Raw genomic sequence first — 14,234 nt, forward strand, 5'->3', positions numbered from 1 at the left:
TGTTTAATTTTCACAAAACAGGTATGCACAGTTCTTCTCAGCACAGTCCTGTTCAGGCCAATATAGTGGCCAGCAAAATCAGTCCAGATGGAGAGAGAGCCAAGGTCCTTCTCAGGGAAAGTCTGCATCAGCGGAGAGTCTCTTGGACCAGCCAGAACCACCCAGTTTCCTTAGGAACCGTTCCACATCCACACCGCACACACTTGAGGTAAAGTAGGCCAAATTAGTGGCAATATCATTAAAAAGCCCTTAGATGTATCCTTAATATGACATTCCTTACTAAAGTCACCTGTAGATTTCCTTTCACAGATATAGTTAATTAATTTAGAGTCTGTATTGCATTTAAAAAGCAGCAACGTAAATAATACAAAATTAAAATAAAAGCGAAATATTTCAGGTCATGTTCACTTGGCAGTGTAGTAATTTCTGACACCAGTACAAATTAAATTCAGTGTTTTTGTTCTTTTTTTGCGTCTGCAGGCAAATGAATATGAGGAGGATCTACTACCAGCTAATACTATGGAGACCAGCAGGTATGTACCAGTGCTGCAGATAATTTGGGACACTTTTATTGGGTTTTAGGTCAGAGAAGTATTAGGTCAGTGATGTGTGCACTGTGGTACAGACTATAAAGTTCAACTTGTTTCATTGTGGTGCTGGAAAGTCAACACCAACTTCCTCCAGCAAACCGACATTCCTTTCAAAAGATTTACACATGGACCGTAAAAGAAGAGTAATGGACTGAACCAGTTTCAATGAGTTAGCCTACTTCTTGAAATTATGTTGATTTCGACTTTGAGTCTCCTGTTTTGAACATTGATATTTTTATTTTCTAGAAATGATTCATGTTCAGGTAAAATAGTGGCACAGTGGCTAGGACTTTTGCGAGAGGTTCGAATCAGACATCCCCATGTCTGCGTGGGTTCTCTTTGGGTACTGCAGCTGGTAGGGTTAGGTTAATTGGTGATTCAAAATTACTTTAGGTGTGAATGGTTGCTCTTCTCTCTTTGTGTTGGCCCCTGCGGGGTACACGTCATTGCAAGGGTTTCTGCTCCAAAGTAACTTACAGTTGCCATGAATCTTTATGTCTGATTCTGTTCTTATTTTAGTTCTGAGAAGATTGCCATTAAGGAATCCTCGAGAAAGTCAGCTCCTGTGGACCATCACCAGGTCCGTGTACCGTCACAGAGGGGAAAATCCATGGAAGAGCTTGGGGTATCCCAGGTGACAAAGGTGTCAGCCCTGAGTAAAAGTTCTGAACAGCTGGATCATCTGCGGAGGTATTCGAGTGAGATGGGACGACCAGACTTTTCTGATGAAAGAGAAGCCCAGGGGCAGGAAAGAAGGAGGAAGAAACTAAGTGTTTTGGAGAAAACAGGAAAAGAGCCAGAGATTGTTGGTCAGAAGCACACTCAGGGACAGTCACAAAACCAAACCCAGAGGAAAGCCCTGTTGAAGGACAACTCAAAGGAGGATGCTACAGTCAGATCAAGGAACTCAAGTGGATCAATCTCCCCTATCTCCTCCTCTTCCCCTTCTCAGGCCAAGGTTCATCCTGTGAGTCCTGGATCTCATGGCCCTGTCACAGATGAATGCAGGTCTAGCAGATCGCCTAGTGAGACTTCCTCAAACCCACCGTCCCCTGGAGGTGAAGAGATCACTGAGAGGGAGATTAAATCCACTGTGTCCACCCCCACTCAGACAAAGCTTCCTTTTGAAAACAGATCCAGGTAAGATTAGACCCCATGTTAAAATGTGCCATACCAGTTTCTTCCTCATTTGAATTACCGTATTTCCCGGACTATAAAGCGCACCTAAATATTAGCCGCACAAGCTAAAATCAGGGGAAAATCCTGTTTTGTACATACATTAGCCGCACCTGACCAAAAGCCGCAGGTGTTTCAATGTTGACTTATCATATGTAAGAGAATATGCACAAAGGGAATTGTCAGGAAAGAGATGGCTGTTTGGAGACATCACTTTTATTAATATTTTGAAAAACAAGTTATGGGTACATATTTGCACATGTAGTACATAACAATAACCTACAGCACACCAGAACAATAGATTCGGCCTACCTTTTAGGCTCAGGTGCAGTGACACAGCTTTAACAAGAAGAAAAGTCAGTCATTCACCACCATCTTTCTCTTCTTCCGCACTAAAACCACCAAAGTCCTCTTCTCCAGTGTCGGATACAAACAGGCTCATGATGGCTTCGTCATCCACTCTTCTTCTCTCCTTCGTTGTCACTTTCAAAACCAAAGAAATCCTCATTGTCAGAGTCGAACACCCTCAGAAGGGCCGTGGCGGTGTCCTCCTCTCCATCATGCAGCAGTCCAGCCCTTCAAAATCCGTTGGTGATCGTGGATGTTTTCACACTTTTCCACGCTGTCAGAATCCACCGGTGGAGTTGGGCATAACTTGCTTTTTGGGCATAACTTGCAAGTTTATCGCCGCTCATCATCCACGACTCCCGCTGAACGCGTAGCGCTACTTTGAAGTTTGTTTTTCGCGCTACTTCGTACGGCACTACGTTGCCTGGCGGACGGACATGTGACTAACATACCACTCTTGAACCCCGATCCTTCCGCCAGGCAACGTAGTGCCGTACAACAGCGGAACACACAAAACAAATCGTCTTACGATATGACAAAAATCACGGACAATCCATAGAAAAGCCGCACCTGACTAAAAGCCGCAGGGTTCAAAGCTTGTGCAAAAAGTAGCGGCTTATAGCCCGACATTTACGGTAATCAGTAACAGGAAACATTACATCAAAAAAAGATTTTGCAAATTTCATCAGGTGTAAATCTTTATCATGATTTTTTTTGACTTCCAGCAGAGGCAGCACATCTTCTGTGACTGAATCAGAGAGGGAGCAGTCGGTGAATGAACCAAGCAGTAATGGCCAGCCACCTGATTCAAACCACGAGGTGTCTCTGAGCTGTGGCGTCACCACAGATCCTTTGCTCTGGATTCTGTCACCAGAAGAAGAGGTCAAAGAGGAAGTCAAGACTACACCTCTGACTGACAGTGTTTTTGACTCCACTAGTGCAGTCCCTCTAAAGCAGATGAGTGAAACCTCTGTGTCTCCCTGCACGTCGGTCTCCGACGAAGACATCAGTCATCAGGTGGATGAGGAGAAAGATCTGGTAATGGAAGATGAGAATGTGGGAGAAAACCAGGAGATGGAGGAAAGGGGAACACCAGAGGGAGAGACGGAGGGCCAGGAGACACCTGCTGAGAGACCTAAGTGGGAGGAGCTTGTAGAAGCAGTTGTCGGAGCCGACCAGACGTTAGCTAGAGTGCTCTACCCACTGACCAATCGTAAGACAGCGCTCATGCTGATGGAGCAGCTGCTGTCGGAGGACACACTGCTCATGGAGGAGCACTACAAGAAGAAACAAGAGCAGAATGGAGCAGCAGAAAGGTAAATGTTCATGTGCCAGAAGAAAACACTTCAGGTAAACTCAGCAGTGGTAAACAAAGCAGATGGAATGACTATTTTTCAGTTTACACTCGTGGAAAATAGAAATTGTGCTGGAGGTCTTCTTCACTCCTGAAGAAGTAGTTAACGTAAAGAATGGATAATAACAGCCAAGCTAGAGTTTCCAATGGTGTGCAGCACTCAGGTAATTAGGATTTCTAGTTTGATGGGTTTCCATGAAATTTGACACTAGTTTAAACTGGCTAACGAACTGAGCTCCACTGGTGCTTCTGTTATCTTGTGTAACATCTCATGCACGGACACACCTGTATATTTGCTTACTGCTGTGCCTGCACTTCTATTTCTGCTAATGTAAGCACACTTCAGATACAAAGAGAATGTGCAGATGCATTTCAGAGTATTTAAATATGCAGAAAACATTTGGACTTTGCTCAGTTAACTCTGTGTTGCTGTTAAAATGTGGCCTGCCTGAAACAAACATGTCATTTGAGCATGTCTATATTGTGACAGCAGGAATCAAGTTGTTTTAACATAACTAAATTTCATTGCAGTGCTGAAACAGTGGAAGGGTCGGAAGCCTCTCCCTGTCCCCCTGCTCCCGACAGTGAGAAATCAGCAGACCTGCAAAGCAAAACTGACATCACAGAGAAGAAGGTAATCATCATTTTATGCAAATAGTGAGTAGTTTAGTTCAGCGTGCATTACAGAGCAAGTATAGCTTAATCGTTTTTTCAACATTAAAATTCCTCACAACAAGTAAGAAGAAAGAATTCATTAGTTGAAAAACATTCAAGACATCCCTATGAGACCAAAGGTCTGTCTGCTTTATGGGTAAAAATACTCTGTATGTCTCAAATCACTGCTTTGTTAAATGAGTGAAAGCCAGACAGAATGAGCACTGCTTTTATGTGAACAGTTTGAACTGTGGCCTCATTCAGTTTTAATTTTTAAACCAGAGCCTCTGGTGATTTCATATTGATACCATCTGTAAGCTATTTGGCCTTAAGTGGACTATTCAAGCAGCAATAGTTCTGTCTCTTATCACATGATATGCCGTCTGCCTCTTATCAGTGTCTCCCTCTTGTCTAATGTTTGGCTTAGCAAGTAACTCCCCCCTGTTTCTTGCTGCCATGCACACTCACTGCTAGTACAGTGGTATGGTTCCACGGCAGCAAATGTAAAAAAACATATTTTTAACTGGTTTATATCCATCCTTTTTTCACCACATCTCATTTATCTAAAGCGTCTCAAACTCTTCTCTTTGTTCCTTTCAGCGTTTGTTGGCTTCGTACATCGAGGACCGTCTGCGCTTGTATGAAGAGACGCGTGGAGCCCTCCAGGTAGAGGTTCAGGAGAACACAGCCCGCGGGGAAGCGCTACAGGTGCTGGTCCGTGAGCGTTGTCTCCCTGTGGAACTGGAGAGGTACAACCTGTTCATAGGTGACCTGGAGCGGGTGGTCAGTCTGCTGCTGTGCCTGTCTGCTCGGCTGGCCAGGGTACAGAACGCCCTGAGCACCGTGGATGAGAACACTGATGCTGAGGAGAAGGTGGGGAACCAGAAACATTGACTCTGACTGGCTGATTCTGCATGCCAACTATTGTGAAAATAACGCTGAATAATTAATTTAGTATTTTTAATTAGCGTTACATAATTGTTTACCAGGGATTGTTTTGAAAACTCTCCAAAATTCTCCAAGTTTCTGCAAAGAAAACCCACAATCACTCAATCCTTCTTGCCTTTGTTTTGACTCAGATTTGGATTTTCATGAACACATAACAGTCAGTCACATTACATAACACATATAATTTAATAAAAATTAAAAGCATTTTAGATCAAATGATCTGATAATAATTTTTTAATGAACTCTCTCAAATACACCAGCATGTGCTCAATGTATTTTGATGCCATTCACACGCTGATGCTGTTTACACATAAACACTAAATCATGTGAGTAAAAGCATACTGTCAGCGAGTGCTCCTGGGAGAAATGCTACGTCACTAAGCTTAAGGATCTCAATATACACTGTGGCTCATTAGGAGCTCCTGGCAAAAAGACCACGGAGAGCAAGTGTTAGAAGTGTGCAGCTGCTCCCATGCCCTCAGCTATACTCTTATTCTGTTTACTTTAGAACAGCAAACACGCCACTTGGGGGAAAGTTGAAGGGCAGCTGTAATGGAGTCAAGGTTTCTCACTTTGTGGAATTTAAAAAATGCTGCTGGGTTTATCTGGGCTTAATTGACACTTTTCAGCTTATCAAATGTTTGAAGATTAATTTGATTAATCGATAGGGGCTTCACTTAAAAGAGTTTTCATGTTGCTAATTTCTTCTCCTAAATAATTTCCGCGCTCTCTTAATTAATCATTAATCCAGTGGCCACGTCACAGGCGTAACACGAGTTCTGGCTGTGCTTTCTTGCGCTTTCTGAATAACCTGTTTCAGTGTTTCCAGCATAATTTTTTGTATGTTTGCATGGATGCATTAGACCTCCAGATTTTCCCCTGAAAAGACTCTTTGTTAGCCCTGTGCTCTGTAATAGCAGCGCTGAGCGTGCTGCATACTGAGGGCTTGTTAGAGGGCTCATTTGTTTTCTCGCTGTTATCAGCAACACTGGTATTTACACTGACTCATCGAAACTCCAACCCAGTTTCGATGACATTTGTAACTACCCTGCCCTCTGTTGACACAAGGAAACACTGCACCCTCTGTCCTGTAGCTGTTTGAAACATAATCGTGCAACTTTCACTCCTCTTTATTTCCTGTCACTTATAAAAACACCCCAAAATATGAGACAAAATGTCACATGATTGTTTTAGGGATTTATTTTGGTTATCAACATGTGTCTAATAGAGAGGAAATGTAGCCTTATAACTCTGTCACTTAGAATTGATCATTTTTTCTCTTTGCGTTTCCATGCAGCAATCTCTGGACAGTCGCCATCGTCTGCTATGCAAACAGAGGGAGGATGCCAAAGATCTGAAGGATAACTTGGATCGCAGAGAAAACCTCGTCTCCACCTTCCTGTCACGCCAGCTGTCCGCCGAACAGCTACAGGACTACCGGCGCTTCGTCCAGACCAAGGCGTCGCTGCTCATCCGGCAAAAGGACCTGGAGGAGAAGCAGAGGCTGGGAGAGGAGCAGCTGGAGGCCCTTACCGGCAGCCTGGATCTGTGAGGGGGAAATTTTGGATTTGCTTCGCTTACCTAAAATGAGGATGGCTTCTTCAGAATGAGACATGTAGAGACATGTTGGCTTTGTAGAGGCCCAGCTGGTCTCTGCAACCCTTTGCACTCTGTCATGACTGTTTTGGTCATTGAAAAGAGTTTAGCAGAGTTACACCAAGACCCACGATACCCCTCTTCTATTTGTTTATATAGGCAGTGCATGAGGTGAGCAGTAATGACTGAAGTTGCTTACCTTCCTGTCATCTGCTGAGACTCATAAATGCTCACTGACTCCGCCCACCACTGTTTCCAGGCTTGTCCCACTACGGTACATCTTTTACTTCGAACAGGAGTGAACTGTTTTTGTTTGGGGGGTTTTCTGTGTGCCTTGATGATAGCTGAAGCTGTGGAACATTTTCCATTAGAGCTGCTGTGGGGACACTTTTTTAGCAATGCAGAAACCCTCCCTTCACTTTTCATTAGTGCTTCAGCCCTGTATCTGCACCTGTGGAAACCTACTATAAGCTTTAAGATTGTATTTGAGCAGCGGGAGGACGCCAGTGAAAGAAAGCAGTCTGAAAGAGAGCGATGTACTGTATCATATCAGTAAAAATGTACAATAGATGTAGAAGATTTAATCTTTTTTTAATGTTCTTATTTTTAAATGTGTTTCAAATGAAGGCACTAAAAACCAAAAAAAAAAATAGGTGAATGGAAAAAAGCACTTTGTAAAAAAAACAACCTAAATGCACATTTCTTCAAATCAGATTCAAGATCATTTCAAGTGGAAGCCTTACTCCATCCATTTAAACAATATTTCTTCCTGTTTCAGGTTCGTTTTAAATAGGAATGTTGAGGTGATCTTTTTTAAAAGGTACACGAGCGCATCAATCAGCATGAAAAATTGTGTACAAATTTTTTTCCAGTTAATTTCATTAAAGCCTTGATGATTTATACTGGAATAGTTCTTCATACGGAGGTGCTAAGAGGTGCTAAGCCTCATAAAAGCAGATTACACATAAGCAACAATTATATCACTGAGTACTTTGTTCCCCAATGTCCTTTTGTCGCATAGCCGATTCTTGATACTTGAAATGCCTTTTGTTTTAAGTTTTTTAATGAGAAAAATTCGCAATCTTCAATTCAGGCGTCTTAGACTGGTTTCCTGTTCTCTACCTCCACAGAGTAGCCCCCTCTAGAAACACGTGATGCTTGTTTCATTTTACACACTTCTCTTAAGTTAAAGGCTGTTTCTGAAAGTACAAACACACTTTACCCGCACATCCACTCACCTTTAACTGCACCACTGTTTCCCCATTAAAATCTGTCAGCTAGTTTTCATAGTTTTATACATTTCTGTTCTCACAGAACCTTCAGTCCAACACTTTTGAGAGCTGTTTAATGTTGCTGTTCGTCACTGTGTGCGCGCGTGCTTGTGGTGTGTGTGTGTGTGGTTGAACAGAAAGACAGAACTCCTTTTGGTATTTGCCGTGTTAACTTTCAGCAAAACTCCTGTGAAGGTGATTGAAATGTCATCGTCTCTCAGGAATCTACACCTGCTGGCTAATATATATATATATATATATATATATATATATATATAAACAAACACCCAGCACGCCCCTGCGGGCGGTTTATCCTTCAAGCTCGGGTCCTCTACCAGAGGCCTGGGAGCTTGAGGGTCCTGCGCAGTATATATATATATATATATATATATATATATATATATATATATATATATATATATATATATATATATATATATATATATATATCCACACTGTATTGCTTGTGGGTTATGTATGTTATATTTATGGAATAACGACCACAAAGACGCAGTAGCAGTCTCAAAAATTTAAAAAAGTAAATAAATTGTGATTAACAATAAATCAGTTTTTCTTAGTAACTACGTGCCCTTTTACCTTGGATAAATATTTCCATGTTTTTGTGGTAAACAGTTTTTCCACCTTGGCCACCACCCCTGAAACATTTCTCTGGAGATTTATGACTCTGACCGCTTCAGTTTGCTAAACAAACGTATGCTTGTTTTGGCCTTTGTGCTGACGCAAGGCTGGAGTGTTAGAGAGGCTGAATGCCGTTCCGTTCAGCCTGCTGGAATTCCTAAAGAATCCAAAAGACCGGCATTTTTGGAGAAACAGAAGACCCTTGGCTGCACGCGGATAAATGTTGGTTTTTGCTACTGTACGTGTGCGCGGTTTCCTGAGTCACTGCTTGTTTCTCTCTTTCAATCACAGCTGTGTTTAGCTGAAGGAAAAGGCGGGTTTGATCCAAAAACTGCAGATTTGTGACACTGATACATGGAGAATTTGTGTTAAAGCCAAGAGAAGCAAAGACATTTCAGTGAGTCCCGACTGCCAGCAGCAGACATTTGTAAACCCACCTCTTCTGGCATGTCTCACACCTGTTTTCTGTCAAGAGTTGTTGTTTTGTGCCTGTTTGGAGTTCCAAATTCCATCATGTTTGTAATATTGTGAATAAATTAAGCTCACACTCATTCCTCCTTTGTTTTTTTCCCCCTCAAAGCAAATAATGGCATATTTGTCTAGGATTTAAGGTTGGTGCTACCATTGCAGGATTCACTGTGGGAGACCAGTACAGACATAACATTTTATCTCATTATTTCACAAATGGGAGATCCTGTTTGGGCTTTCAAATCAGAGCTCGCCTCTGCCCTCTACAGGCAGATCAACACATTGTTTCTGAAAGTCCAAATTTTCCTAGCAGAGAACTTCCTGTGAGCCTGTTTTGTTCTTAATCTGCATTTTTTTAAATTAAAAAATGATATTGTGGAGATAATACATACATCATCTATGCATGTAAACTAAATATTTTTTAAAATACATTTTTTTATTAATGTGGACTACACTCGACACTTTATTTGTTGTTAGTAGCAGGTTGGCCCCCTGTTGCCTTTCAGAACTGCTTTAATTCTTTGTGGAATAATTTCAGCATGGTCAGCTATAATACTGTGCCAAAAATATCCCCCACACCTTTAAACCACCACTAGCAGCCTGAACCTTTGATACAAAGCAGGATTTATTCATGCTTTTATGGCCTTTACACCAACTTCTGATTACACTATCTGAATGAAATTGATGCTCATCGGACCACGTGGCATTTTTCCAGTGAGGCTGGGATTTGAAGCCTCAGTGTTTGTTTTTAGCTGATAACAGTGGCAACTGGTGTGACCTTCTTCTGCTATAATGCAGTTGCTTCAAGGCTGGACATACTGTGCATTCAGAGATGCTCTTCTCCATAACTGCCTTCCTATCAGCTCGAAGGCCATTCTCTAAACTATGGCATCAACAAGATATTTTCACCTAGGGAACGAAAATATCCAGTATTTTCTGTTAAATCACCTAAATCACTTATATCACCTTTCTTCGTCATTCTGATGCTCAGTTTGAACTTCAGCTGGTCTGCTTGATCATATCTAAATGCACTGAGGTTGTGTCGTGTATCTCACTTTGATTATATAATCGTGTTAACAAACAGATATAAGGTATACCAAATGACATGAAAGTCTGGACCAAAATCAATAGGAAGATTAACAGAAATATTATCCTATTTAACTGATGGAAAAAAGACTGTGTGGTCTCAAAGTAACACTAACTGATGCTGTCGTCCGCCTCTCGTGTCTTTCAGGCCTCGCTGCTCCCATTTGTTTAGTCAGTGGGATGCCTTCGAGGATGTCAGCACATGCTTATTAAGAGACACAAAATGAAATGAGCAAAGAAATGGTTGGTTTTGTTTTGGAAAGTGGCAGAGAAATCCCCAGGTGGACGAGAAGAGACGCCACGCAGCACTTGGAGTACTTTGCAAACCAACAAAAACAAAACAAAACAGATTCCCAGAGAAGCAGCGGTGTCATACAACTCAACTCTGAGCATCCTAAACAAGCGAGATCTTGTTTCCAAGACACTGATTGCATGGCAATTTGGTTTAGCATCATTACAGAGACAGTATAAAGATATACTCCAGACAGCAAACGGGAGGATATAGCATGGCGAAGCACAGCTGCAGCAGCAGTTCTGTCACAGCGCCAGATAATGAAGAGCTTTGCTGCTGATAATCACCGACTGTATCCACGGCAATGTGGGGAAACAGAAAACTCAAGCATATATTCCACAACCCCCCCTTTATGTAACCATATAACTGTGTTAAAATGACCAGAAGACACAGTGCCTGCAGGAGGTGAGGAGGATTCTTTATCAAAGTGGGTGACTCAGTGATGTCTCTGCCAGGAGCTCAGATTAGTGGTTTTAAAGCTTACTTTTCAACCTGAACTCTGAACCCTCTGCCCTTAGGAATGTCAGCACACCTTGTGTTGGCCTCCACCTTCTGGCAGTCATTACTCACCTCGGTTATGAAAACTAACAAAGGCTTGGTCTCAGTCTAACTAGGCTGCGGTAAAATGGTATATGGCTATGATTTATTGCCACTATATATTCCTGCTGAACAGTGTACAATATGAATGCCAGGCCTTTCTCAATATACTCAGTATCCACTTTATTAGGTACACCTGGTCCGCCATAAATGCTTTAATGATATCTATAAATACATTACGTTGACACCGTCACAGAGGTGTTCATTCATTTATATGTTTTAGCATTGAGGTCAGTATTACTGGACTGCTGAGAGGTGGTTCGATCTACAGAGCACCTTACAGACAGCTCTCAGCATAATGTTACATAACTATGATTTTACCAGGATTTACACATTTCCAACAATGCAATGAAAAAAGTCAAACATTATGGGCCATAATAAATATTGCAAGACTGCCGTGGTGCACTGCCTTACATTGTTAGAAATCATTACATAATGCAGAGAAATAAATGTGCACTTTATGTGACTAAGGGGGGTGTTGGCAGGTGTCATTTGTAATAATAATAATAATGATGGATTGCATTTATATAGCGCTTTTTGAGAACTTCAAAGCGCTGTACAATTCCAGTATTCATTCACTCTCACATTCACACACTGATGGAGGCAAGCTACAGTTGTAGCCACAGCTGCCCTGGGGCAGACTGACAGACTGAATTGTGTTGTTTTATTAAATTTACTGCTAAAATTACAGACATTAGAAATGTGGGTTGTGTGCAATACACCTACTAGAACTAGGCTGGACTCCCTATTTGCCTTTAGAGCTGCCTTGGTCTCCATGGCACAGATTCAACAAGGTGCTGGAAACATTGCTCACAGATTTTGGTTTATGTTGACACAATAGCATCACACACTTACTGCAGATTTAACAGCTGCACATCTATGATGTGAATTTCCTGATCTGCCACACCTCACAGGTGCTCTGTTGGATTGAAATCTAGTGAGTGGACACCAGTACAGTCAAGTCGTTGTCATGTTCATCAAACCAGTTTGAGATTATTTGAATTTTTTGACATGGTGCACTATCCCGCATCAGCCACAGCTGATGGCCGCCCCTCCCTCAGCCTGGTTCTGCTGGAGGTTTCTTCCTGTTAAAAGTTCGTTTTTCCTTCCCACTGTCGCCAAACCATTTGCTCATAGGGGGTCATATGATTGTTTTCGCTGTCATATTATTATAGAGTCTACCTTACAATATAAGGTAGGGTGAATAACCTATTAAAGCACACTTAAAGAAGTGTGATTATTACCTGGGAATACCTGGTAGTTTCTATGTAATAAGCAGGAAACAGAGCTGCAAAGTGGCCTGTTTCCATTTAATAACACATTGATAACCTATTAAAGCTAACTTAAAGAAATGTGGTAGTTTCTAAGAGGCCCAAAGTGTGCCAAGAAAATATCTCCTGCACCATTACATCATTACCACCAGCAGCCTCAACTGCTGATACAAGGCAGGATGGATCCATGCTTTCATGCTGTTTACACTGATCTTATTATCCAGTTTTGGTGAGCCCACACGCATTGTAGATAAGTTTCCTGTTCTTATCTGAAAAAGCGTCACACAGTGTGCTCTTCTGCTTTGATGTTTGACATGTCGTGCTTTCAGAGATGCTCTCCTGCATACTTTGGTTCTTAAGAGTGGTCATTTCAGTTACTGTTTCCTTCTCATCAGCTTGAAGCAGTCTGGCCATTCCCCTCTGACTTCTGGCATCAGTGAGATATTTTCACCCAGAGAACTGCTGCTCACTGGATGTTTTCTCTTTTTTTCCATTGCCATTCTCCATAAACATGGTAGTGTGGCTAAAATACCAGAAGATCAGGAGTTTTTTTTAATACTTGAAACATCCATAACCACGCTTTGTTCAAAGTCACTCGCATAAATCACCTTTCTACTCCATTCTGATGCTCCGTTTGAACCTTGGCAGGTCCTCTTGAACCGTGTCTACATGCCTAAAAACACTGAGTTGCAGCCAAATGATTGGCTAATTAGACATTTGTGTTAATGCTTGTTTACATTAAAAACATGTAAAAAGTTAACAAGGATTTGAACAGGATTTCCGTTACGAATTTGCTGTCAGATAGTGCTTTTTTTTCCTTTATGGTTTGCTACAGTAGTGCACTTTTAGGCAGTATAACATTACTAGGACAACGTTTAATTATGGATTGCTCTGATTGCTCTCTATGGTACAGTTTAATCCTTAAACACTCATATGTTTATGTGCATTAACAGTTTGACATCAGCTCTATGTGCTGACTCTCCTAGCTCTCTGAACCCGTGTTGGGTTTCCTCCCCGCAGCAGCCACAGAAAAGAACATTTGCTTAATAAAGCCCAGAGGCTCTGAGATGAAACATCATCTTGACGTACAAACAATGTACGCTTCTGGGAAAGTGACATAACGAGACACGCAAGAAGCAGAGGGAGACGAGTCAAGGGCAGGCGAACGGCGGGATAGTGAGCTGGCCTACTATTTCTAAATGTTGCTATTTCTTCCCGCTCTCTCCTGCCTCTCGTTTACCTCCAGTTTTCAGCACACACTGAGTTAAGTGTATGCAAAGCTCGTTCTGATCTTTCAGCCACGCACATTCAATGCCAGATGCTTACCTGGCTTAATCACAGCTGTCTCGACAAGTCAGGAGATGTAGCCAAGCCTGGAGAATTACTTGGCAAATACAGGGGCATTAATGATTTATGGAGCACCTGTGCGGCCTTAATGAATGATACAAGTTGTACCCCCCCCCCCCCCTTTTTTTTTTTGTTGTAAATTTGATTATGTTACAGTGAAATCCAGAGTCGGCTTCCTTCGGGGGAATTTTTTAATGCTTTACAGCCTTTAATAATTAATCTATTTTAAAGTGAAGCAGTGAATAGCTTAGTCTTCTAAACCTGCCCTCAGAGGCACAAATATTTAAGTCTCTTCTTTCCAAAACAATTATATTTTTCTCTACTGGAAGTTTAATTCCCCTATAAATTAACACCTCGTTTTTTTTCCCTGTTTGCGCATGCCTGCTTTGTGAGATCACTGCACTGCATTTCTTGCTCATAAATGAAAACACAGAGCAAGTCAAGTCTTGATCTCAGTAAATGAGTAACAGAATGTCTTTATTCTGCATTCACTTCCTGTCAGTATGTACGCTTTAGCTTGAAATCAAAAGAAGAATAAGAATGGGTACTTTGACAAAAACAAAAAAAGATCAACCAGATTAAAGTCTGTGGTTAAAA

At 41.7% G+C, this 14,234-nt stretch overlaps 1 protein-coding gene across 4 annotated transcripts in view; it reads left to right on the forward strand.

Annotated features, from left to right (window-relative positions):
• Positions 1 to 9,127, forward strand: part of shroom1 (shroom family member 1) — a 31,652-nt gene extending 22,525 nt beyond the window's left edge. For 3 of the 4 annotated variants that reach the window (XM_026181763.2, XM_026181765.2, XM_026181764.2), the window contains 7 exons: positions 22 to 208; positions 481 to 533; positions 1,110 to 1,730; positions 2,840 to 3,430; positions 4,000 to 4,102; positions 4,723 to 4,995; positions 6,368 to 9,127. In XM_026181763.2, coding sequence (XP_026037548.2) covers positions 22 to 208; positions 481 to 533; positions 1,110 to 1,730; positions 2,840 to 3,430; positions 4,000 to 4,102; positions 4,723 to 4,995; positions 6,368 to 6,622 — 2,083 coding nt within the window. In that variant the 3' untranslated portion in view covers positions 6,623 to 9,127. The remainder of the gene's footprint in view (positions 1 to 21; positions 209 to 480; positions 534 to 1,109; positions 1,731 to 2,839; positions 3,431 to 3,999; positions 4,103 to 4,722; positions 4,996 to 6,367) is intronic. The other variant, XM_080307232.1, reaches the window with a different exon arrangement.
• Positions 9,128 to 14,234: the final 5,107 nt, after the last annotated feature.

Source organism: Astatotilapia calliptera, chromosome 10, assembly GCF_964374335.1.
Source record: "Astatotilapia calliptera chromosome 10, fAstCal68.1, whole genome shotgun sequence".
NCBI classification, from domain to species: domain Eukaryota; kingdom Metazoa; phylum Chordata; class Actinopteri; order Cichliformes; family Cichlidae; genus Astatotilapia; species Astatotilapia calliptera.